General features: G+C 41.7%; 1 protein-coding gene across 4 annotated transcripts in view; it reads left to right on the forward strand.

The window, feature by feature from the left end:
• The window catches only part of LOC113167460 (fibroblast growth factor 12), a 33,114-nt gene extending 8,404 nt beyond the window's left edge, over positions 1–24,710 (forward strand). The window contains exons 1-5 of one of the 4 annotated variants that reach the window (XM_026368108.1): positions 1,799–2,065; positions 17,966–18,076; positions 19,079–19,182; positions 21,705–21,903; positions 23,178–24,710. In XM_026368108.1, coding sequence (XP_026223893.1) covers positions 1,960–2,065; positions 17,966–18,076; positions 19,079–19,182; positions 21,705–21,903; positions 23,178–23,335 — 678 coding nt within the window. In that variant the 5' untranslated portion in view covers positions 1,799–1,959 and the 3' untranslated portion in view covers positions 23,336–24,710. Of the gene's footprint in view, positions 1–1,798; positions 2,066–13,732; positions 13,940–17,965; positions 18,077–19,078; positions 19,183–21,704; positions 21,904–23,177 lie in introns of those variants that run through there. The other 3 variants (XM_026368100.1, XM_026368093.1, XM_026368117.1) reach the window with 3 other exon arrangements.
• Positions 24,711–27,220: the final 2,510 nt, after the last annotated feature.

Below are 27,220 nucleotides of genomic sequence, written 5' to 3' on the forward strand. Positions count from 1 at the left end.
GGGTGCAGTTCTGGGCTCTGTGCTGTTCCCTGTGTCCTTCACTGCTGTTCCAGCCTTTTCCTCTTTCCTCTCAGTCTGTCACACCCTGACGCCTCGTCCTCTGCTGCTGTCTGCCCCCTGCTGGTCTGATGCAGTTCTGTCTCTGCAGTGACACAGCAGTAGCATCAGAATCAGAAGCAGCTTTACAGGAAAGGTTTGCACTCGACAGATCAGTGGCAACAGTTTTACATACGCAGGTACCTGGTCAGGGATGTCATTCAGATCTTTAAATAGTGTTTTCTGTGTTCTGTATGTCAGGTGTGTCTCATTTATTTTATACATTTCAAATTGAGTGAGTGTCTGAAGCTGAAGCACAGACTGAAACAGAGGGAACGGTCAGAACAGTGTGTGTCCAGGTGTTAGAATAACGAAGGTCAGGCTCGACGAGGATGTTGATGATGATGATGATGATGAGGATGATGATGATGATGTGTCGTGCTTATAAAACTCAGACATTTTCCTACTTTAATAAAGGAAACCATTTATAGATCAAACATGCCTTTATATCCCACTGGAGTCCCTCTAATGTATTTTATATAATTTAGTAAAAGTTATAGTTCGATAGATGGAGAGCAGTCGTCTTTAAACTCCAGGGTTACTGGTTCGATTCCTGGTTCCTCCTGGATTGGTAGCGCCGTCATCTACTGCAGCTGTCCAAACAACAATTTCTCCAAGGGATCAATAAAGTTTGCCATAATCAGAATTTACTACCATACTATCCATTTGTCCAAAATGTCCTGTATTCTTATAGAGTTCAGAGATTTGACATGAAATAAAAAAGTTATTGTATATCCATTGAGATAAGGACATTTTATTACTATTTCTCAAAGCAGGTTTAGAAACATGCTGCAGCATCACATGTTTCTGTTGTTAAGTCTTTATTATATAAAAATAATCATAATTAAATATGGAGATGAGAGTTGTGAGATTTTGCAGTGTGCGAGAAGGATTTAAGATTTCAACTGTAAAAAGATTATACTAAAGAATAAAATATGAAGAGCGGTAAAATGTACATTAGTGCCATAACTGCATAGGTATCGATTGTGACGTTCCATCTTTGAAATATTTATCATCACTTTAGTACCATTAGAACCATCAGTGCTCACATTAAACTCTCTGACGTGATAGAGCAGCTTTTGCTCATAAAAGCCAAGGTCAAGTGTGTAAGAGAGGATACGCTCACGTCTGCCTCAGGTTTGGTTCCCTGCAGACGTGATGTGAGTGGAACTTTATTCTGTTTGAAGTTACTCTCAATTCTTCATCTTCAGAGAGAAAAGGAAAAAGGCCTTACAAGTCAACGCTGCTTCCTCAACACCTGACTTCAGTAACTTTCCTGACTATAAGCAGATCATGTGATGTCTCACCAACTGTTTCTCTCAGTTTCAGTCCTTCATCTGCACCCAAACTTGTTTCTTTCCTTCTAAATGGAGTTTCTCCAAAAGCGGCTCCGCAGTGTTTCTGTGTTTCCATCACAGCGAGTCTCAAAGCAGCCACAGAGACACCAAATGTTTCAGCTCATGTGGTCTCTCTCAGTCTCGGGCTCCCGTGTAGAGGTAGACGGGGGTCTTTGTGTCCATCTGTGCAGTGCAGCATAGCTCGAGATGTGTGACATAATGAGTACAGATTTACTTCAGGTGCACTTTAATGACATCTGCAGCCTTTGTCCCTGCTCACTGCTGGTTTCTGTGCTGGACCTGTGAGTGAAGCTCAGCTGAGTGGCGTGTCGTCACGTGGAGGCGTGAGCTGCTGGAGGTCTGTACAGCAGAGACAGACACAAACTGAGAGACAGTAATGACTCCTCTGATCCTCCTGTGAGTGACTGTGTGCACAGCTGCAGGGACTGTCTCATTGATCGGCCGCCTCACTGAGCGCCTGATTCTCTGACTCTGTTCTTTGAGCAGAGTCAGGTTTTTGTGCACGATGACCCGTTACTGCAGCCTGTTTCTTCGTCTGCTGTCTGGAGAGAGTAAAGCAGAGAAGACAGACAAGGAGGAGGGCAGCACTCACAGCGAGAGCAGCCCGCAGGGTGAGTCCTCTCTCAAAATATACTCAACTGTAGAAGTTTCTTTGCCACATGATGAAAATCAACCTGGCAACAGTGACACGAGTTTTATTAATCTTAAAAGAGATTTATTCTGATGATTAATGATGGACAGAACAGAGACGTCCGGGTTTTTCTGGCTGTGGATTTTATTTTTTATCACCTTGAGGTCACCACCTGTTAGTTTAAAACACACACACACACACACACAGACTTTTAGAGGAAAATAAATAATGATCATTTGAATTCAATTAATAATAACACAATAAATAATCCAAACAACACTAGACTCGGATTTATTTATGGGTTAGATACAACTCAATGTTGACCAGTGTTTCTGTCTGACTGGGTTTTGTGGTTCCTGTGTGGTTTGCAAACAACATGCAAATCAGGGTCAAGAACATGCAAACACATGTGGAAAGTTTAATAAATACACACGTAACCTAGGAACAATCAGTACATGTGTACATGTACACAGAATCTGTATAGTGCTCAGTAAAACTACAGTTTTATAGCCTGTCGATACTGCGTGTGAAGTCGTCAGCAGGGGCTTCACAAATAGAACCAAATAGACCAGAGTGATGTGCAGAACATGTTCTAGTACTATTTGAAGCACAGATACTCCACAGTATAATGACAAATATGTACAAACAATAAATAGCAGAGATAAAGGCATGTAGTGCATGTTCCTGCTCTGCTCTGTGTCTCCGTTCGATATTTGTAGCAGGTTATAAATATCAGTGTTAATGTCTCCAATCGTCTCCCAGCATCTCAGGCCTTCATCAGATCACAGCCAACCGTTCTCACTCAAACATGTCTTTATATACACTCATAAACACATGTGGTCATCTAGAAAATATGACCTGATGACACCAGCGTTCTTTATTCAGTCTACGAGTTGTCTGCCTCACAACAACAACGGCCACTGGTTCCTTCATGTTAGAACAATCCAGCTTTGGTTTGATTTGTTTTTGCCATTTAGCATCCCCAGGATTCCTAAATGTTCCTGTATGTTATAGATGTTAGCAGCATCTTTTCTGAACTTAGTTAATGTGTGAACTCTGAGGTCCGTTTGGTGGCTACGCACATTACATGAGACAAAACTGTCCGATTGTGTTGAAGTGTGTTTCCTCAGCCATGTTGAGCAGAGTTAGCTCTGGTGCTGTCTGATGTGGTGCCGTAAAGCATTCCCAGCGGGACGCCAAAGTTACTTAGTGCCGTAGTCTAACAGACACAACACAACAACATCCAGGCCCATTAGGCCATTTATCTTATTAAGTGAATTTCTATCTGCCCTGGTCCTGGTTTTTAGGACTGGCTTGGGACGTCTTTACTGTTTCTATTTGGAGGATTTGTTGCTGCTGTGGGAAACCCTGAGACTGAAACAGACAGGAAACATCCAGAGAAATCAAAACTCGGAGCTAGAAAAAGAGAAAAAAGCTGCACAGATGGTCGTGGTACAGGTTCAGTGGATTTAAAGACACTGTTCACCATGGTGGATATCATACTGTGTATTAGGAGTTTATTGTATTACTACTACTACAAACACAGCGACACAGACACCGAACAAAAAGAACAAAACCGGAGGAACAAAAAGCCCCGAGTGTCTCCAAGCTGAGCAGAACGTGACGGTAATCACCTCCCAGCTGAGCTGAACAGCAGCGGGGGCTCTACCCCGACATCAGGTCGTCAGTGCTGCTGTTTCACCAAACACACTTCAGTAAGGTTCCGACGGCACAGCTGAGCTGAACAGAACGACTGGAGAACTTTTGGTAGGTCAGATGACACCGAAGAACGGAGGGAGAACATTTTTAGATCAGTAACTGGTGACGGAAACAGAACACAACTAAAATTAAACAGTGTGTGTGTGTGTGTGTTTCAGACCTTGACAGTCATGTCTCAGTCAGATTTACAGCATCCTATATTTCTGTCTGTGTCTTCAGGTCTTTCAGCACCTCGTATGTTCACAGCTCAGGTTCAGTCCAGACTTTGGATCCAGTGACTCTTTAGAAACTGAATCTCATCAACTGTTGTTTATTTATTGAACATATGATGTGTTCATATGTGATATCCGAGCTCTCTGTCTCCCTCTGCCTGCTAAAGTCTGGTAATCCACTAGTCAAGCTGGGACGTGGCTGTGGTTCAGGAGCTAGGGTGGGTTGGCCACTAACCACAGTGTCGGCAGTTTAGTGCCCAAGTTGCCTCAGTGCCTGAACTGACAGCTGCACGGTCGACAGTGTGCTGAGGATCAATAGACTAGTTTTATTAAAAGGACAGTTATAGGTGGATCGCTGGATGGGTCTGGCAGACTCCAGCCCAGAGGTCAAATGTCAAGGGGCGCTGATCTTCACGATTAATAATAATACTAATAATAATAATAATAATGAATGAGAGACACAAGCTGACACACATGAGATGTGAACAACCACAAAGTGACAAACTGTTATAAAACACTCGTTTTAACCTAATGGGGCAAAAGGTTACGGTTAGGTGCTGATCTAGGATCTGAATCCTGGACTAAGACAGACAGTAAAAAACCTCCTCCCCGTTTGTGAGGACCGTAGCTCGGTTTAAAGTTCGTGTTGTTTCTCAGACTCATGAATTATGCAACGGCAGAATCTCCTGAATTAGTGATTCACCATCAAACATCGGTCCTTCTGTAGCTGTGAGGACACTCGCTGAATATCAGCTAGTTCAACCCCAACCAGCACTAACCTAAACCTGATTCTGGCCCTAGCCCTGAAACAGAGTACCGCTGCAGTAAATGAATCTTTACTACCAAACCGAATATTATTAAACTAGCAGAAGTACTCATTAGGGCGTACTACTTTAGAATAGCTCATCTTAATATCGGTTATACTGTGTTATCGATCATCGGCACTGATTTCAACATCAGCAGTTATTAGTTTGTTAGATTTGAACAAACTGCATCTTCGAAGTAACTGAAAAGATCAGTAACATGTGAGAAGTAACTATGTTTTGATTAGTACAGTACTTCAGTAAATGTATCAGCAGCAGTACTTGTAGTATCAGCAGCAGTACTTGTAGTATCAGCAGCAGTACTTGTAGTATCAGCAGCAGTTCTTGTAGCATCAGCAGTGTCTAAGTGGCATTTGTCCAGCAGATGGCGCTGTCTCTCCACTGAGCTACCGAGTCAGACTCAGTTGGATCAACATCAACCCAGCGTCCAGGTCTCCTCTGTGGATTTGGACCTGTTGGATCAGATGATGATGTTCAGTTCTGATCCGAGGAGGAAGCTGTGGAGCAGCTACTGTACTACTGTACTACTGTACTACTTCACACTGTACTTCACACTGTACTTCTTCACCCCACACTGTACTTCAGTCTGTACCTCTTCACACTGTACTACTTCATACTGTACTACTTCATACTGTACTACTTCACACAATACTTCAGACTGTACTACTTCATACTGTAATACTTCATACTGTACTACTTCACACAATACTTCAGACTGTACTACTTCATACTGTAATACTTCATACTGTACTACTTCACACAATACTTCAGACTATACTACTTCACACTATACCTCACACTGTACTACTTCATACTGTACTACTTTACACTATACTTCAGACTGTACTACTTCATACTGTACTACTTCATACTGTACTACTTCACACTATACTTCAGACTATACTACTTCACACTATACCTCACACTGTACTACTTCAGACTGTACTACTTCATACTGTACTACTTTACACTATACTTCAGACTGTACTACTTCATACTGTACTACTTTACACTATACTTCAGACTATACTACTTCATACTGTACTACTTCATACTGTACTACTTAACACTATACTTCAGACTATACTACTTCACACTATACTTCAGACTGTACTACTTTAGATTGTACTACTTCACACTGTACTTCTTCAGACTGTACTTCTTCACCCCACACTGTACTTCAGTCTGTACCTCTTCACACTGTACTACTTCATACTGTACTACTTCACACAATACTTCAGACTACACTACTTCACACTATACCTCACACTGTACTACTTCATACTGTACTACTTTACACTATACTTCAGACTGTACTACTTCATACTGTACTACTTCATACTGTACTACTTCACACTATACCTCACACTGTACTACTTCAGACTGTACTACTTCATACTGTACTACTTTACACAATACTTCAGACTAGACTACTTCACACTATACTTCAGACTATACTTCTTCAGACTGTACTTCTTCACCCCACACTGTACTTCAGTCTGTACCTCTTCACACTATACTTCAGACTGTACTACTTTACACTATACCTCACACTGTACTACTTTAGACTGTACTACTTCATACTGTACTACTTCACACAATACTTCAGACTAGACTACTTCACACTATACTTCAGACTATACTACTTCAGACTGTACTTCTTCAGACTGTACTTCTTCACCCCACACTGTACTTCAGTCTGTACCTCTTCACACTATACTTCATACTGTACTACTTCACACAATACTTCAGACTATACTACCTCACACTGTACTACTTCAGACTGTACTACTTCATACTGTACTACTTTACACTATACTTCAGACTGTACTACTTCTTACTGTACTACTTAACACAATACTTCAGACTAGACTACTTCACACTATACTTCAGACTATACTTCTTCAGACTGTACTTCTTCAGACTGTACTTCTTCACCCCACACTGTACTTCAGTCTGTACCTCTTCACACTATACTTCAGACTGTACTACTTTACACTATACTTCAGACTGTACTACTTCATACTGTACTACTTCACACTATACTTCAGACTGTACTACTTCATACTGTACTACTTCATACTATACTACTTTACACTATACTTCACACAATTTACTGCTGTTTTCTGAAGTCGTATTGATCAGAAACAAATAACTAATAATAATAATAATAACAACAATAATAATAATAACAACAATAATACATAATAATAACGAATAATAACAACAACAACAATAATAATAATAACTAATAATAATAACAATAATAACTAATGACAATAACAACAACAACAACAATAATAATAATAACTAATAATAATAATAATAACTAATAATAATAATAATAATAATAATAATAACTAATAATAATAATAACAATAATAATAATACTAACTAATTATAATAATAACAATAACTAATGACAATAATAATAATAATAACTAATTATAATAATAACAATAACTAATGACAATAATAATAATAATAACTAATAATAATAATAACAATAACTAATGACAATAATAACAATAATAATAACTAATAATAATAATAACAATAATAACTAATGACAATAATAACAATAATAACTACTACTACTACTACTACTAATATGTTATGTTATACGTCACCCCTCCTCATATGAACCTGTGAAGGGTTGTGGTGTGAACAGCGTCTCTGTTTCTCTGTGAACATCAGACGCACTCAGAACTTCCCTGGAGCTCGAATCTTTCACATTAAATGTCCTTTTTCACGCAGCAGCTACACGTCCTGGTTGGAGCTGCTCCAATGTGAGGAGTTACTAATATCTGGGTAGTTTGTTCTGCTGGTCAAACAAAGTGACAGTTACACAGCTGGAAATGTTCTTATGTTAAAACTGCAGAATCAGAGCAGTATTTCAATTGATGGCTGTGATGAATCGTTTGAATCTGCTATTAGCTCACTACACGTTCATTGTTCCTGCAGATGTGTCCTCTGAGCCTTTGTCCTACATCACTGAGCTCCTCTTTGGATGGAGCTAGGCTAACATGCTAGGCTAACCACGTCACTGAATCCATCTTCTTTTTGGGAAATAAACCTTATATTTCTGACTTGAGTCGTCAGGAGAAACGGAGCGATATAAAATCTGAAACCATATTTTGGATGAACTGTGTGTTTGCTGTAGAACAATGCAGCTCGTGTTGTGTTTCCATGCAGTGTTTTGTTGGGTTGATCATCCGTCCTCTCCGCCGCCCACGCCGCTGTTTGTTCCTGTGTTTTTCTGCTGTTTTTGGGTTTAGCTGCAGCGTGTGAATGTGTCAGCATCTGTGTGTGTGTGTGTGTGTGTGTGTGTGTGTGTGTGGGTTTGTAAGCTGAATGAATACATGAAGGAATCAGTGACATAACACGGCAGCTTCTCCTTTAGTTCAGCGTGTTGGACGGTGTCTGTTTAAATGAACAGTGTTTCTTTAAATTAGTATTAGATATTAAAACAAACAGGATGAAATACTTCTACTTCTACTACTGTACTTTTTGTATAATTTGGAGATACCTCTACTTAAGATACTTTGAATTTCCAATTCACTACACTTCTCAGGGAAGTATTGTGATTTTTACTTCAGTCTGTCCTACTTCACACTGTACTACTTCACACTGTACTACTTCACACTGTACTACTTCATACTGTACTACTTCACACTGTACTACTTCAGTCTGTACTACTTCATACTGTACTACTTCATACTGTACTACTTATATTATAGTTATATTGTGATTTTTACTCCACTACTTTTATTTTGTGGTTTCAGATTACTAATGAATGAATCAGTACTTCATAATTAATCTCATCGTTACAGCTGCAGTCAAACAGTGATGAACACATCAGTGCATCAATAAGAAGAATCTACTTATGTATGATACTCATGCACAGTTTAGAAAGTTTCCAGTGTTTGACTTTCATATGAAGTATTTCTAATGTATTCTAGTGTCTAAGATCAAAGTACTTCTTCCACCAAGGTTTACTAGAAACACAAAGTACTGTGAGTACTGTGAGTATTGTGAATACTGTGAGTACTTTGAGCACTGTGAGTACTCTGCTGTCAGTGTCTGATGGTTTCAGGGTCCTTTAAGTGTCCTGCTGACATTCTGCTGCCCTCTGATGAGGCAGTTTGTCTATTGATCAGTAAACATACCTGAACACACACACACACACACAAACACACACACACTGGGTGTTCATGAGGTGTCGGATCGATCGTGGTGCCGCCACAGTAGATTTCCTGTCCCTCAGTCCTTCACTAAACTGCACTCTGAAGAAACGATTCTGCCGTACTACATGTTGTGTATCTGTATCTGAGCTCCAGTGGGTTCTGACCCACCGTGGTCCGTTATACTGTAGGTGTTGTGAGAGCAGAAGAACAGTTCTAATAATCAAAAACTGAGTCTCCAGGACCTAGTTTGTGTCCTTTTTGCTGCCGTTCGGTGTTGTAATACCAAACAAGGTTTATTAACGTGGCTCCGTGTGTGACCTGACACGTGCTAACACGCTGCTCTGCGATGGAGCTGCGGCCTGCTCGATTTTTCTTAATGTCTATATGAACGCCGTCCTGTGCGCTGACAGATCTGCCAGTGTGGGAACGTATGGAGCGTCATGTGTCCAGCGTCATTTACAAACTGTTAAACACCAAGCAGCTACAAACTGCAGTTGAGTTCATGGCGGTCAGACCAGGAGGTGCCGACCTGGACCAAAGAACCAGACTGACTCACAGAGACCTGATGACGAGTGAATGAGCAAAACACGAAGATCTCTTCTTCCTCTCTGCTCTCGGTCCCACTGTGCAGGCACAAGGACGCAAATACACGACAGTAATTAAAGACGCTGACCTGATTTTTTTCTGCTGGGAGTGTAGGCCTACATTCAGCATGATGGGCACGGTTCAGTGGAGCCTGTCAGCAGGATCCAGGAAACCTGCCGGACATGTCGGCCTCAGTCCCAGAAACAAACTGATTAGATGTGGAGGATTAAATTTTAATAGCATCTAAGTGTTCACACTGCACACCAGACGAGTCCAGAGCAGAAACACTGAAATATTCAGTTTACTGATCATGTTTCATGTTTCAGGTCAGTCGATGTTCAAACGTCTTCCAACATGAAAACTGAATCTACGACGTGTTTACGGGGACACAAACGTGACCACGGCCGCTTCTTCTTCTTCAACTCACAATCTGCTGAATCCTGTAGAAACTAGGAATTTATCATTTAGGTCTGTTTAAAACTTTGTCACAAACGAAGAAGAACAGAGTTTTATCCAGTGATTTTAGGGCCACTGGTTAACAGGTGGTTTTCATCATTAGAGACAACTTTGAACAGAACCACCGTACTGAGTTCTAACATGAGACCCGGATTCTGTTGATAAACTAATGCGTCCGATATTCTTCTTGCTTCCTTTCCACTCGTCTCTCTCCATCACACTGTTGACCCTCAACACACACTCAGTGATGATGAGGATGATCCATGTTTGTTGTTGGTGACTCATGCTTTCTGCAGCTGATAACTGGATTGTGTAACGAGCTCATCACAGCTAATTGTCCCGTCCACTCGTCTACGCTCTGCTTCATCACGTCACCTTTCACTCCCCCAGCAGCTGCACAGAGAAAGTTCAGCCCCTCTTTTATTCAGGTGGATGAAGCTCTCACAGGTTGGTCCTGTGTGCTCCTCCGCCTGCTGTCACCTCCCCTCCAGCCACCGCATGTCCCGTCACCTGGCGTACCTGCACACCTGTCACCTGATTGCTTGATTCAGCTTTTGGCCATTGTTCTCTCACAGATTCTCTGCTGTGGTTCCTGAGTCTCATTTAGAGCTGATGAAATTATAAATTCAATTCATCGAGCAAAAAATGTTTAATAAGCAAGTAATTACAGTGTTAATGTGTTATATAAAGACTAAAACAGATTCATCAATAATGCAAAAGAAATACAATTAAATAATCATATAATCAGATCCCATGCAATTATGATGGATCAGCACATGAAGCCTTCAACATGAAGCCGTCATTGGGAGTTCTCACTCCAGCTGTCCACTGAGCTGGGATCAGTTTTGTTGTCCCACCTGAGGCTGCAGTTCTCTCCAGTGTTCACAGTCAGATTAGATGTGAAGCGATGAGTGAATCATTTCAGCAGCGTGAGAGGATGCTTCAGGCTCAGAGAGCGTTTCATCACTCGGAGCAGATTTCATGGTTATTCAGCCTTGACAACGTGTTCGTGAGGCACCGCTGCTGCTGGAAAGATGCAGCGGGCATAAAGATGGTTTTATGTAACCCTGCAGTCACAGCCTCCAGCAGGATGCGTGTGCAGTGCAGCAGAGTCTCTCCTAGATAGAAACTGAGAGGTTGTAGATTTTATTCTAACTGGCTTTGACGTGGCTCCTGCTCTGATAAAAACACGGCTGTGGAAGCTGTTACTGATGCTCATTGTAAAGGAGCAGAAAATCCAAACTCGCTGACATTTGTCTTTACGACCATATTATATCATCTGATGCATGTTGGTTGTCTCTATTAATATCTGCTATTGAATCAATGCATGCATTAATAGTCAGATGTTTTGTCTTGACACAGATGAGCAACAGAGCAGCTGATACGGCTTTTTCACTGTTTTAAGTACAAACACTTACTAATTTACCACAGGATCCATTTACCACCACCGACCCCTCCTCACCAAGTGAGAGAGCCCCCAGGGGCCATCGGGTTCCATGTTATCATGTTAATGCCGAGAACTGATTAGTTTTATGCTGCTTCTTCTGTTTCTGATGCACTGAAGGCCTACACTCTGTAATGTCCCTGAATGCACCAAACTTGACGGGAGGCTGCTAATGCTAATGCTAACATGGCCAGGTCTGGCGAGGTTGTTGTTTCAGCCCCAGTAGCCTCTAATAAAAATAGAGTTATGAATGCCATATGTCATGTCTGCAAATGATCCCTCTTAATCTTAACACTGCTTTGAATAAGAATCTCCATGTGCTGGACTCAGGGGCCCATTTCATCAAATTTACAACATGAGGTCACTTGCTGATCATTTCAACATGACCCATGTTGCATAAGCACACTGCAGTGTTGTGGGACAGTGTTACTGTTCCTACAGTGGTCTCACATTCAGTAATATGTGAATGTGCAGCCATCACTGTGTCACTTTGGGGAATGTAATTAAAGAACAGCACGGCTTCATCATGTTCTGGGATGATGTCTGCTATTAAAATCTGAACTATGAATTCAAATCTTTGGCCTGTCCAGTACTATCATTGATTCAGAAATAAAACATCCAGAGAAACATTCGTGAGTATCTGAGAGCCCACTTATACCTAACGTCACAGGTCGGATATATATGATCCGTAAAAAAATGATTGTGAATTCCCTGAGAAACCCAAGACGGACTGTAATCACATTTATGATCTGATGTGTTTTAAACCTGACTACGAGACTTGACATGGTTCCTGAACTTCCTGGTTCCACCATCTATCAACCTGAACAGTGGTGTGTGCGTTTGTATCAGGATGATGAAGTGAAGGTAAAGTGGTCTGATGTGGGAGCACCACGAAACATCAGGCAGAATATTTTTAGGAGCTTCTTCCACACCTCCACCTCCTGTCTCTCTATCACTCCCTCTCTTCTATTTGATTGTCCTCTCTCTCCCTCTCTCGCTGACGGCTGCTCTCACTCCTCTCTCTTCTCTCACCACTCTTCTCTCTCTCTCTCAGCCTCTCATCACATTCAGCAGCTCTTAGCCTGCGAGGACGAAGAGGAGGAGGAGGAGGAGGAGGAGAGGATCAGGAGAACACAGTCGAGTAAAATAGAGCAGAGTCGAGGTGTTTTAATCTGCTGCTTCATCGTCTCTTCTCTGTGCTGGATTTGCTCTGGGATTATAACTTCACAGGGTTCGTGGAACATCGGAACCGATTTTCTCATCACTGCGTTGCTGCTGTTGCTGATTTTCTGAAGACACCTCTGGAAGTTGTTGATGGGCTGATGTTGGACGTGGATTAGTAAACAGGCCAAAAACTAAATAACATGAGCGACATGAAGATGCAGCACATGGACACATCATTAACATGTAAATTTAGTCCGTCTCAACAGATCCTGCAGCCATGTGCTTCCGTCTGAGAGCCTAAAAGCAGAGACTGAGCAGAAACTAATAAATTATCCAGAGTTGACTCTGACTTTTTCATTCGTCATGTTTAAAGATTTTTCCATCTTCTGTAATTTTCTGCTAGTTTCGTATTTCAGAGCTTCTTTGGTGTCAAACCCGGAGGAGTCTTTATTAGTTGACAAAGCAGTGCTGACTTAAAGGTCACTTACTTAGTTGTTTGACCACATCCCACATTCTTCGGGGAACTGATGTTTTTTCCATTGTTGTGAGATGGCTCAAACATATTGATGATTTTTTCATCCTCATGAAATTCTTGTAATTATCCATTACTACTGAAGCTTTGTCGCTGTCTTTGGTGGAAATGAAGGATTCAAGATGTGAATGTATAGTATTGTGTCAAGCACATAAATTGTTGAAGAATTAGGAAAGCTGTCAATATCAAAATTGTGTCTTACTCACCAAAAAAGCAGAGGATGTTTTTTTAAAAATGTGGTTTTGGAAAGAAATGACGCCTGTGATGGCTCTGGGTAGAAAAGTCATGAAATATTATTTAACATCATAACTTATGCAACGTTTTTCTCATATTTGTAAAAAGGAGGTACGGACTGCTTCTCAACGATGACGAAGTGAATAAGGGAAATTTGTCACAGAAAGGAGTGGATTCTGGTGTTCAAACATGTCGCCTATTTTGGAATAAAAAGCGACCGGCCCCACTTTTGGGACACAGAGCAGGAGCATACATTTTGTCCTTGGTGGCTCTGTCCACCTCTCAGGGAGATGGCAGCGGCCATCGCCAGCTCCCTGATCCGTCAGAAGCGTCAGGCCCGCGAGTCCAACAGTGACAAGGTCGCGACCAACAAGAGACGCTCAAGTCCCAGTAAAGACTCGAGGTCTCTGTGTGAGAGACACATCTTCAGTGTCTTCAGCAAAGTTCGCTTCTGCAGTGGGAAGAAAAGACCTGTACGCCGGAAACCAGGTGGGTTTGTAGGACACAGAAGTTAAAGTTCCACTCTGGAAGAAGTTCTTAGCTTCTCCCTTCTACTTGGCTTTTTTATATTTCCAAACTGGCGTTCATCTAAATCGAAGCTCTACAACTTTCAGTACGACAGACATTTAAATTTGATTCTACCTGATTCGAGTCGGTCACACTTTTCTTTATACCTCTCATACAGAGGTATAAAGAGACAACTGACAATCTAATAATAAGGCAGAACAATGTGGTTTCACCAAAGGCTTTGTGTCCTGCACAGCCAAAGACTCAATGTGCCAGAGGAACTGTATTGGGTCATAAATCAATTCCAGGATATATGAGTTCCAGTTTCCCACAACTTCAATTACATATTACCCTCTTAAAGATGTTAATGTTTTGTTAAATCAAGACTAAAATTCTTCTAGAAAGAGCATCAGTTGGTCATGTGTCATCAGGAGACCCAACCACATAAAGCTGAGTGTCATCAGCATAGATATGATACAAGAATACGAATCCTAAACCTCCTGACCCATTGTCAGACAACAGTGCTTTAGTTTGTGATCTTGTACCTGCAGTTATAGTTGAGTTCTCTACACGTTTGCTCCAAACAAGTCTGCATCCCTGAGAACAGAAAACAAAGGAAAGAGACGGCCGCCTGCGAAACATTTAGCTTTTAGCCACGATGCTAGCATCGCTGTAGACCGGTAGAATCGTAGTAAGGTACCATTCGTGTCTGCTCTCTCTCGTCACCTTGTTATTGTGACCTTAACCACTTGAATCAGGCCTGGAATATACTGAAAATACGTCTTCATGAGGTTTTAGTTTGAAGCTGTGCTTGTTGTCTGTTGTTTAAAAAATACAAATGAAACCCAAATGCAGGCAGTGGCTGTATTAAATATTGCATAATGTCATCTATGGTTTTAATTATTTTATGCTGTTAAAAGAAATACCCAAAGCGTAGTTCCAGCTTTTGTATCTGTGGTGCTGATGTCAGCTAAATGTTTCCCTCTGGAGACCTTTAGCTTCAAACAGCCTCAGTCTTCCTGCAGAATGACGAGATAAAAGTCAGCCTGAATTTGAGCAGAGTTCCCTTCTGAGGAGATCTCAGAGATCAGGAAGAGACACAGTGTGTTGGTCCGCTGTTGGCCGGATTTCAACATTTACACATTTATGAGCTGCATCTCTCATTAGCTGACACCCCACTGCTGGGACCACCACTTCATGTTTTCTTGGCAATACAACAAACAGCTTGTTAAAGGAACTATTATACAGCACTTCTGCTTGATCAGCCCCTTCACAGTTAGTTCTCCAACTCCACCAGTGAGGAGGTGTTAAAGAAATCTCCGCAGCTGGTCAAGTAATTGCAGAGTCACCAGGTGTATGTGCAGTAGTTTAACATCAGCACTTTGTCTGTGTGTGACACTGCAGGTACACAATAAAGAGAAAGAATAGAATAAGATGTATTCATGCATGATTTATTTTGGTAAGCCAACATAATCAGTTTGCCTGGTAATGCGTGTGAAATGCGTGTGAAATTGAGTCCTGCAGAAAGGAACTGTAGGCTGCACTTTTTTAAAGCCCACAACAGCAGTATAGGTTTAGTTTTCAGAATAAAACGCCTGTGTTGTATGAAATAGTGTCATCTGCATAAAGCACAGCTTTTTAACCTTTTTAATAACATTTAAATAGTGCTGAAGGAAAATATTTAACAGGGGTTTTCTTTTAGACAGTTTACATTGATCACTGATCAACATTATCATTTAATTAAAGCCTTAATTCTTTGGTTTATTCTCAAATTAATGGGCAGCACAAAACCTGTGATATGTTTTAATTTTTATAATTATTATTTGTCAGATGAATCTTGAGACAGGTTCAGTTTTAAAGGATGTGTCATTTTGAGAAAGCGTCATGTGATGAGGTGTTTTTTCCTTTACTGATGTGATGAAACTCGCAGCTCCTCCTCAAACAGTGAGACACACATGTATAAATATAACTTCCCTCAGAATAAAACTTCTGGATCTGGATTAGTGATTATCTCTTTATTTCTAGTGATGTTTTAGGCATTTCCCTTTTAAAAGAACACGTTTAACAATTCTCCCATAAAAGCTGCACTAGTCAATATTTTATATTATCTTTATTAATATTATATATTATTATTATTTTATATTATATAAGTTTCTTAGTTTGAAGCTTTTTAGCTGCTGGTTTTCAGCTAACAGCACATTTACTGTATCTTAAGTGGTTTAGTGGGTTTGCATGAAGGACTTTAAAATGTAAAGAACAGGTTCAATACAGACACATTTAAATTAATGCATTTAAAGGAATATTATATTTTCAATTTCAGAGATTTGCTCTGGGTTGGAGTGAGTTGATTTAAAATGTATGACCTGCACAGTTTAAGATGTTATAAAATAAAAGTTGATGCAGATCCCATTGTTCCATGTTCTCCTTCGTACGCGCTAAGGGGACAGTTCTGCTCCAGCATCCTCTGCAGCATATGCAGAGTGGAGTTCCAGTGTGTGGGAACAGCTTGAATGATCTCATGTTGAGGGAAGCCAGGTTCTTTTTGAATGGCCCTCAGATGCTGTTTTACTATCAGAGTGCTTGAAGTGTGTTGCACATGTCTTCAGCTTCGTGATAATTCCCCCAATGCTCTCTGACTGCCGATGTTCTCGTTTACCACAGTGCACTATGCGTGTGTGTCGCAGCCGAGGTCCAGGATCTCTGTCAGTCTCAAGCCTGTCAACGTAATAGCACCACTGTCTCTAAACACACGAACCACTTCTTCTCTGTTTATATCCCAGTGATCCAGCATGTTAAGATACAACTCACTGATGGAGTCTCCAGACATGGTCTTTACATTTATTGGTCTGTGGTGCAGTCAGTGCTGCACAGACGTAAAATACATGTTGGGATGGTCTCGATTTCTGTCCGGCTGTCTGTAGCCATTCAAAATAGAGAAAAAATAACAGTACAAGTAATTTCAGAATTTAGGTTACAAATAAAACATCAAATTAAATAAAAAATAAGCATAAAAGTATGCAGGCTTTCCTAAGATGAAATGGAATATATATTGGGTTTTAGAATTTAGAATGTGAAAAGCACCATCACTGAACTCACATTCTGAAAAACGGATTTATTTAATGCTCGCCAGCTTTACAATAGATTTATGATGGGACAAATGTGCTAAGTATCAAAAAGATAATCATGGTAATGATCTTTGCCATAGTCGAACAGCATGTAACTCTGTGTTTTCTTAATCTGTTCCTTTGATTTACTGATTCAGTAAAGACAGAAAGAGTTTTTTATTAATCCTTAATGTCGCCCGTCTGTACCATTTCTACAGGATGAGCTGACGGTCTCTCTTTTATTGTTTCTAATGTGAGAAACAAAAGCTTGAAGGAGGAAAGTTGTGAACGATTCATCTTGATGTTTCTGAGTGTTAGAGGTCTCATCTGTCTGACTGAGTGAATGTTAAGTAGCACAGCAGCCTGCTCCAGATTAGCCTCTGAATTTTGGTCTATTTCTGCCGAGTCTTTCTGGCCCACATTGTCATCTGGAGCATCACTTCATCACTTCATGTTTACATCCTCACACCTTCAGCTCAGTCACGGTGTGTGTGTGTGTGTGTGTGTGCGTGTGTGTGTGTGTGTGTGCGCACTCTTTAAACATGACAAAATTTGTTAAGATGTTAGTGGTGCTGATGGAGGAGAGCTGCTCTAAACTGTTCAACACTATCTCTGCTGATTAACAGTGCGTCCACAGTGTCACAAAGGACTGCAGTACGTTGACTTGACTTGACTCTCAATTTTTTTGCACGACAAGGATGTACTGCACTGTAACAGTGGAGTGATCCAACCTAAGAACACAGAAAAGCTCTGGAGAAGAGTGGTCTGGGGTGAAGAGGTGTCCAGACAGCAGCAGCACATGTAGCTGTAAAACTCTTCAGCTGAATAATACATGTTCAGTGGTGCTGGTTCCAAGCGCAGAAACGGTGCCGTACTGCGCGAACCTGACGTCTGTGCCTTGTTGTGTTTCAGAGCCGCAGCTGAAGGGCATTGTGACGCGTCTCTTCAGCGAGCAGGGTTTCTTCCTGCAGATGCTGCCGGATGGAACCATCAGTGGAAACAAGGATGAGAACAGCGACAACAGTGAGTCTCTGTGTTCACATGTTCACAGCAGGACCGAACGGTTGCACATGTCAGTGGAAACTGCCAGCTGCCTGATCAGTAGTGATTCCATTTTCTGCTACTCATACTTTACTTACTGGTTATTGTTGCACATTTTTATATATAAAAACCAAAGTGATTTACTAAAGCTGAATCAAGTTCCTGCAAAAAATCAGACTTCATCAGTCTGAGTTCATCAAACCAACGGTAAATACTGTTTACTGTTGTTTGATGATGTATTATGATCTAATAATAGGAGACAAACAGTAATAATCCAACATTAAACACCGTTGAGTCTGATTTCAGTCACAGTTCCTTTCTTCTGCAGGACTGTTTCTTGTGCTTCAGTATTTCTGTGCTTGGTAACGTCACTGCAGTAAAAGACTGAATACTTCTCCCTGCATCTGTTTCAGCACCAGAACATCTGGTTGTTCCGTTCCCAGATCTGTGTATGTGCTGTTGGATCTCTCCGATTGTGCTGCTTCCTTTAAATCCTTTAAAAAAGAGAAAGGAGGACAAGAAGAGGGGGAGGAGATGTTTTGGATTTCCCTCTCGCTCTCTCTCAGATCATCTCTGTCTCTGAGTTAAATAAAGGAGGATTAACAGCAGCCATCGCCACAGGCCTCTTCCTCCTCCACCTCCTCCTCTGTATCCTCACCCACACTGCAGCTCTGTCCCTGAGGATTAAATCACCTCTCATCACTTCATCCCTATACTCCCCCCTCCTTTTATTCGATGCTTTTCTCTCCGTTTATCAGCTGAAAGCGTCATGGATGGATTTTAACCACCAACAAGAGTTGAACGTGTTGTAATGTCTTTTTTTTTGTAGGTTTGATTTACACAGGTGAAGAAGACACAAGTTATTTTAAGATGCTTACAAAAAGATGTCAAAATGACACAAAAGCTTGTTTCTCTACTTCTACCGTAACCGTCTCTCTCTCTCTCGCTGTTTTTCTGTGTCTGTCTATGTCTCTCGCCCTCCAGCTCTGTTTAACCTGATCCCAGTGGGTCTGAGGGTGGTGGCCATCCAGGGAGTGAAGGCTGCACTCTATGTGGCCATGAACGCTGAGGGATTCCTCTACACATCAGTAAGAACCTCTCAGTGACAGTTTTTATTCTTAATTTATCATTTGTAAGATTTAAAACATGAAGGACTCAAGCTCCTCATAGAATAATATGATGAACAATAAGAAATGTAAAATAAGATTCAAGTGATGTCTGAAGAGGCTGCGTACCGTGAAACACGGTTCATTTACAGTGAAGCCTGTAGAGAGCTGCTGCTGTGAAGCAGTGTTTTGCATGAATGTTGTATTATTAACATTTGCTAATTGTTAACAGTCACCACTTGTTATTGTGATTTTCCTGTATTGGAAGACAAAGAACTAGAAGAGGCCGATCATGTCTTGCTGAAGGACATTTAGGCAGAGTATCAGCTCACTGTGATTGTAGAGTTATACTTCCTGGTACAGTGTTTGTGTGGATTTCACAGAAAATATCATGAGTACAAGATAAAGTTACTCCAAAGCTTCTCGTTCGCTCATCGTGTGATTACTGAAATGATCTTATTTAATTTCTGTCACATTATCTGACAGGTCAAATTCTTACACTCTGTCTTTCTTTTAACACCAAATCTTATAAAAGACACATTGTGGCACAAAAACATCCATTTGTACCACGGTAATAATTAACAGGACGGCCCTGGACACAGCTACACATTTCCTGCGTTGTTTCAGTGAGTCCATCCACCATCCATTATTCATGTCTGCTCCTCCCATAAAACTTTCAAAAGCAATTGTTCAGTCACTGTGTGCACAGCGTACAAAACGAGATGGCGTGATATAGGAAGACGGAGGTGATAGAGATGAAACAGTAAGTGTCTCTGTGGTGTTTTCAAACCTGCCTTGTTTAGTCTGGTTCAATCAAACTCGCTTTGCTGCAGTTTGTGAGATAAAAGTTACAGAAAGGAGAAACTGACCAAATGTACACTGACAGGTGAAGGAGGAGGAGCAGGGTCAGCTGACAGATCTGAATCTGCGGGAAAGGGAGGGAAAAGGTGAGCGGGTGACTCAGGTACAGGTGGAGTAAGGGGATGTGATGGGGGGGGGGGGGCAACCTAAGAGACTGGATCAGAAACCACAACTTACTGCATGTGTTCTGAAATCCTGTTAGTCCTATAACTCGCACTATGAGCTCCTGTGCCAGAACAAAATATCTTTATATGCAGATGATGTTTTGCTTTCCTAAAACCTTCTGTTCCACTTCTTCATCTTCAGCTGTTTTTGTGCAAATCAAGCTGCCACTCATGCTTTGGGAGTTGGTTTTTGGGTCTTCTCTTCTGGTCTTTTGCTTCTGTACCTCCACTAACATTCAAACTCGGTGGTGCTCAAAGCACCACCACAGTCTTCACCCTGCCCATCACTTATTGACATCACATGTAAACACTTGGAATCAGATCCAAATCCCATGTTTCAGGATCAGTGGTAGCACATTTCTGGGTTGAACTATTTCCAATAAGGCCTCAGGTTCTCAGCTCTGCTGCAGATGGAGTGAACAACAGTTTCTCCACTTCTTCCTCTGTGCAGTTACGTAAAGACTTGACAGCACGTTGCTTCTATTCGCCAGAGCTGAGCTCCTTCACACAGACGGTTGAAGGTAAAGTCATGGTGTGTGCTGCGAGGCACCGCTGTCTAAACACTGCTTATCTGAATGATCACATCCTGATACGCGATGCAGGCTGTCTGCTCAGAGGAAAAGAGCGTTTTCATCATCTATTCCCTGTGTCCTCGACCCTCCTCTTCATCCTCCCCTAAAGGTGATCTGTTCGCAGATCATATGTGTGAATTTTATGTACTATCCCCAAGAAACAGTCACAATTCTCAGTGATGTTTACAGAATCTGCAGGAGCCTGAGACGTTACCTTAAAAAGAGATTGGGACGGTTTTCAACTGAAGTCATTTTTGCTGCATTTAAAACTCCAAACTGTCCAGGTTCAAACAACTTATCACCACATAGTTTATTAGTTGATTAATTAGTCACTCAACATTTGAAATGTGATTCAATTTAGTGATTTATCGAGAAGCAGCGTCCCAGTTAATTTCACATCCTGCAGTACGAGCATATATCTGCTGCAGTGTTACATTTGGGAAACGGAATATATTTTCTGTTCTTGAAACCTGCAGACGTCTCGGATTTTCACTTGTTTCTCTAATCACACGATAACTTGTTAAATGAGATTCCAGTGTGCAGACAGCACCATGCTTCTGTTTACTTTCTGTATCTCAACGGGATCAGATGAGTGTTAAATGTTAGGCCGGGTTTTTGTATTGTGAGTCTTTGTTCTGCTCTGATTGGCTCCCTGCACCCCCCCGACCACCTGTTATATCCAGAGGGCAACACGCTGTCATACAGTACACACCTGTCATATCTAGAGGGAACCGCAGTGTCCTGGACTGGGACTGTCCACATTTAACAACTCTGACTTCACTAGAGCTGCTTCTGTCCTAATAAATTATTATTATTATTAGTACTAGTAGTACTAGTAGTAGTAGTAGTAGTAGTAGTAGTAGTAGTAGTATATGTCATAAATGTGGTGTGTGTGTGTTTGTGACAGGATGTGTTCACAGCAGAGTGTAAGTTCAAGGAGTCGGTGTTTGAGAACTACTACGTCATCTACTCGTCCACACTGTACCGGCAGCACGAGTCGGGCCGGGCCTGGTTCCTGGGCCTCAACAAGGAAGGAGTCATCATGAAGGGAAACCGGGTGAAGAAAACCAAACCCTGCTCACACTTTGTCCCGAGACCCATCGAAGGTGAGACACACACACACACACACACACACACACACACACACACACACACACACACACACACACACACACACACCTCTGTTTTTTTACTTTCTCTTTCTGCTTGTTGGTTTTGTGTTGTTTCAAACTACAGATACAAACTGGTCCTCTGACTTCTTTTGACCCTATAAACAGGCCCAGTACTGAGAAGAGAACCAACCAAAGCGCTGAAGAGTAAAACAGTAGCTGAGTGAGAGCAATAAGATCCATTTATCAGCTGACGTCCTCCAACCTGTGTAAAAGTCACTTTGAAGATCAACGGATCAAACGACTGAATCAGATATATCGATATCTCTATCTATATAGAGAGATAGTTAGAGATAGATAAATATAATATATAGATATAGATATGTAGATATAGAGATCCACTTTCTCTCTGCTACATTGGACGTTTGTTTCAAATTTCCTTACATGTGTTTTTCTGCAGTGACGTTGAATAATTAACTCAATTAACACATGACTAAACAATAAGTTATTGATAGTTAATAAATCTGCAGACGTGGAGGAAACGAGACGGACGTTTTTATTAGGTTCGGAACTTTTACCTGCTACTTTACCTGCGGCTCAGACTCAGAGGTGAAGCAGTGATGTGGGAGCAGAGTTCTTCCTCTGAGTTTCAGGACAAGGTGAAGCTCTAATATCACAGATGGAGGTTTAACAGGAAATATGAAGCTGCGTCTCTGCTTTCAGCTGCTCCTCCCCCCTCCTCCCCCATCTTCATTTAAAAATATCTTTCAACCATCACCTTCCCCTTCCTCCTGTCCATCCTCTTCCTCACCACAACTCGTCCTTCAGTGTAAACCTCGATCAGCCTCCTCCTGTCTCTCCCTTTGTTTTGCTTCTTCTCTCCCCCTCTCCCCCCGCCTCGCCCACTAGCTCTGTTCTTCACACCTGTGCCTCACCTGTATGTGTTTATTGCAGAGTGGTGCTTCCAAATGTATCAGTGACATGTTTCTAATAAGAAACCATAAGGTTCATAAACTGCATTAGAAACCTTCAGTTCACCTCTGACCCCATGACGCAGTCCCGCTTCCCACTTTCACTCAGCAGTGTCCACTGTCGTATTTGTAACAGGTGAACAGCAGCTGCAGGTTGATTGGCTGAACGACTCTTAGTGTTTTAAATCTGATTCTCAGTGTGGTCTCAGACTTTTTGTGTGGATGATGTCTGTAAATGTATTTTCTGAGGTCCCCTCTGTGCAGTTTTAATGTGGAACAACTTGTGCCCCCCCCCTGCAGTGTGCATGTATAAGGAGCCGTCGCTGCACGAGCTCGAGGAGAAGCTGCTGAAATCCTCGCGGAGCCCAACGATGAACAGCGAGGAGCGGGCGAGGAGCCTGGAGCGGCAGCAGCGGCAGCCGCAGCAGGATGCATCCACAGATAGGGAGGAGTCATAGCCTGCAGCGCCCCCCAGCAGGAGGAGGAGGCGAACTCCCATTGTAACACTCCCTGTGTTCAGCAACAACAGCAACTACAACCACACCAACGACAACAATCGCCATGACGACGGTGACAACAATGAAAACAAAGAAAAAAAGAAGCTAAAAAAAAAAAACGGGAAAAATCTTCTTGCATTTTAATTCTACTGGGGAGGGGGAGGGGCAGGGGCGGGGCTTGTATGAGAAACAGCAGGACGTTGATGATGATGATTTACTATTTATGCAAAAAGCCCTGCTGAACGGCGCCGGGAGGCTAGCACACCTACTCCTCATCGTAATCTTCATCATTTCAAATGTTCCGAGTGGAGCGAGCGCTCAGAACTCGAAGCTTTAAGCCGTGTAGACACTTCACCTCCTTCTGTTCTTGATGAATGCAGAACCTTCGCACTTTCAGCACCGCGCTTCTTCTTCTTCTTCTTCGTCCCGTTCAGTCCGATCAGAAAGAAGAGTTTTCTGTTCTGTCTTCTCCAGCTGCCACATCCTGTTTGGGTTTTTGTTTTTTGGGTTGGGGGGTGTTGGGGGTTTTGTTGCAGACATTGCAGATAAATGGAGAATGAATCCTGAAACACTTCCTGACTCTGTTTCCTCTGGAGGAGGTCCGTCTGTCGCCTGGTTCAGTACAGTTCACTGCAGTTTTTGTCTGTTTACTACAAATCAAGTTTCCCAGTCCTCCATCTCTTTCAGACTGATTTCCCTCTTTTCAACAGCCAGTACTAAATTCATCTGTATGAAAATGAACAACTTGAAATGTCTCCAAAAAGCAAAACAATGAAATCAGAGGTTCATCAAGCCAGAAACCAGGTTGGATGAGCATCAGACTTTCAGTAATTCTATTCATGAGATGATGTCACTTGTTTCCTCCCTGAGTGGTTTCGAAACCACAATCGAACCATCCGTTAGGCCAGCCTGTAGCCTGACAGGCAAAACTCAGGGCCAGTAAGATCACAGAAGAAGAAGAAGAAGAAGAGTGTTTCAGGTTCTGTAGCACAGACCGAGCGCAGGCTGTAAGTTTAGACGTGAATCGTGCAGGAAGTGGACGTGAAACAGTCGAAGTGTGTCAACACAGCAGTGGTGCATTTGCTGCCGCTGTGTATTATCTCGTACAAATGGCATTAACGTGCAACTAAAGTGAAACACCAGTGTGTTATGTAGGGAACGTTTTATTCATATTGCACCGACCTGGGTGCTTGTTTAACCCAGAGTGATGTCAGGGTCATGGTTGGGGTTAAAGTGGTTTCTCTATTATCTATTAATCCAGATCGGAGTCGTTGTCTAACCTGAACCAGGTGAGAGTCCAAAAACAAAGATCACATCGGTAACGTCGACGTGTCGTCATCACGTTAAAAAAACATCCTCTGTGTTTGGAGTACAGTAATTTATCAGGTTTAGAGGCTGTTTGGAGACGTTTTAGTCGGAAAATCTAACTCACAGCCTCGATTTCTTTGGTCAACTTCACCTTTTGTCACAGGCTCAAAGTAGAGAAACCAGAAAATCAACAGTAAGGAAAGACAGCTGTCGTCCAGATGTCTGATTCTTTCAGGGCCCTTAAACACACCACTGCCCTGACAGCTTTCAGAACAACAGTTTGGATCCTTTACTTGTGTAAAAGTACCAATACTAATAGTAAAAATACTCCATTACAAATTCTACTGAGTGAATGTGAAGTAAAGTACATTAAGTGGTTTCCAACATAGGGGCTGGGCCCCTCCTGAGGGTCACTGACCTCTTGTCTCTGGAATTTGGCGTTATTCAATGTGTTTGGAGGGAAAATCAGTGGTTCAGTAGCAGCTGGTAGATGTGAGGACTTGGAAACTGCTCGGCAGGAACTCAGAAGTCCTGTTTCTGTGTCTGTGCTGCGTTCAGGGTCTGATCAGATGAAGCCTTTAGTAAATATTGCATGATGTATTTTCTGAAAGTGACGCCCCCGCAGCCTTTCAGAGGATCTGAATGATTAATGGAGACACTAACAGCTGAGTTGTGTAACTGTGATGTGGTCTGAACAGGACTGAACCAGGAGTCGACTCCGTTACCTGCTCTGGCACGTTAAAGACTGTAAGATATGATACGATACACTGAACATGACTGTATGTTTAGTTCAGCTCGGCTGGGACGTCGAGTTCTGATTGGTGCACTGCTTAAAAGGGGGGGGGGGGGGGGGGGGGCTGTTTTGAACGCTAATATTTTAGAACATGTGCAGAGGTGGTTGGTACATTTACTCAAGTGCTGCATTCAAGGACAGTTTCAAGGCATTTGCAGGTTTGGATTGTTAGAACAGACTCTACTGAACTGATAGATGCTGATGTTTTATTTAAGCGTCAGTTTAGTTTTGTCATACTGCAGTATACTATAATACTACAGTAGTAGTAGTAGTAGTATATATAAATATATATAATGTACTACTATATACTATAAATGTTTCTTTCACAAACATGAAATAAGTCGACAACAGATCCAGTTTGTGAATGTTTTTCAGAGGTTGTTGAACTGAAAATGTTGGATTCTGCAGAAAGTGATTTACTCCCAGTGTTAGTGCAGTACTGCAAGTAGTTAGTACTTAAACTTGAGTAAAGAACTTGGAGTGGTACTTGTACTTGTAGAGCAGTACTTCAGTCTGTGTACTTCTACCACCTCTGACAGTGTTCACATGTTGCTCATTGTACAATCAAAGCATGTTATCACGGTGCATTAAACAAACCTGGGAATTCTTAGTGTCTAAGCTGCAGAAGGAGAGATGGTGATGCAGCATGTTTCAATCTACAGAACAAAGTGAGCAGAAGGAAAAAAAAAAAAAAAACGAAGACACAGAACGAGGTCCAAACGCCTCGTGCAGATTTAATCTGTACATGTAAAAGAACGTGAACGGAGCTGTCACGTGTTTTGTGAACTTACCACTAAAACATTTGGATTAAACTATGTAAAAATGTTGTAGCATCACCGTCTTCTCCTCGCAGCTGCAGGTTTCATGATGTGTTCAGGTGTCGACTGATGGGGAGTTTAGTAACACGTTAAACACTGCCCTGCTCCATCTAGATGAAAACCACTGCCCTGAAACCTGAAACTGTCTCATGTATCTGAACATCATGATCACCACAGCTGAGAAAGAAAAGGACTTTGTTCTGTTATCACTTCAGTAACTTGTTGTTATCGTTCTGTCCAAGCCGATGTCTGAGAACACATGTAGGAAGGTACTAAACATTAAATCAGCACGTTGCATTCAGAGTAAAGAAGCAACAGAACTTTTAACATCAGGTTTTATCTTTTGTCACCAGATTTCAAAACATTTCAGTATCTCTACTCATCACTCTGACACTTTACTTTATGCACTTTAAAGGCATAGAAAAGAAAAAGACACGACGAGGTCCTTTATCTGTTAACTTTATTAACACTGCACAAACGTCATGAAGACCTTTTGTTTTTCAGAGTGTAACGTTCAGATGTTTGTCTTCTCGTACTGAACCCTTTACTCCTCTCACACGTCGAGTTTCCCAAAAACCATCCGTGTTTCCTCGGTCCTATCACTGCCTTCAGTTTTCTCTACATGAAAACAGTCATTTCAATCTGAATGTGCCTGAGAGACGCAGCTTGGATGGAAGATCACTTGGGACGGTATTTGCAAACCTTCCAAACTGTTTAGTGAGTTTTATTATTTTCTCACAAATGAACTTCAGCACTAAATTTCTTGTGTGGTCCTGTAGCTGCTACTTAAATGTGCTGTTAGCGGTAAAAGCTACGGCTGCAGTTTGGTGTTTGAATGCAGCAGAGATTAAAACTCATACAAAGATGATTTTTAGGAAACTCCGACACCTCCCATCAGCTGACACAGAAAAGTCCAACAACAACACA

This window comes from Anabas testudineus, chromosome 13 (assembly GCF_900324465.2).
Source record: "Anabas testudineus chromosome 13, fAnaTes1.2, whole genome shotgun sequence".
NCBI lineage: Eukaryota > Metazoa > Chordata > Actinopteri > Anabantiformes > Anabantidae > Anabas > Anabas testudineus.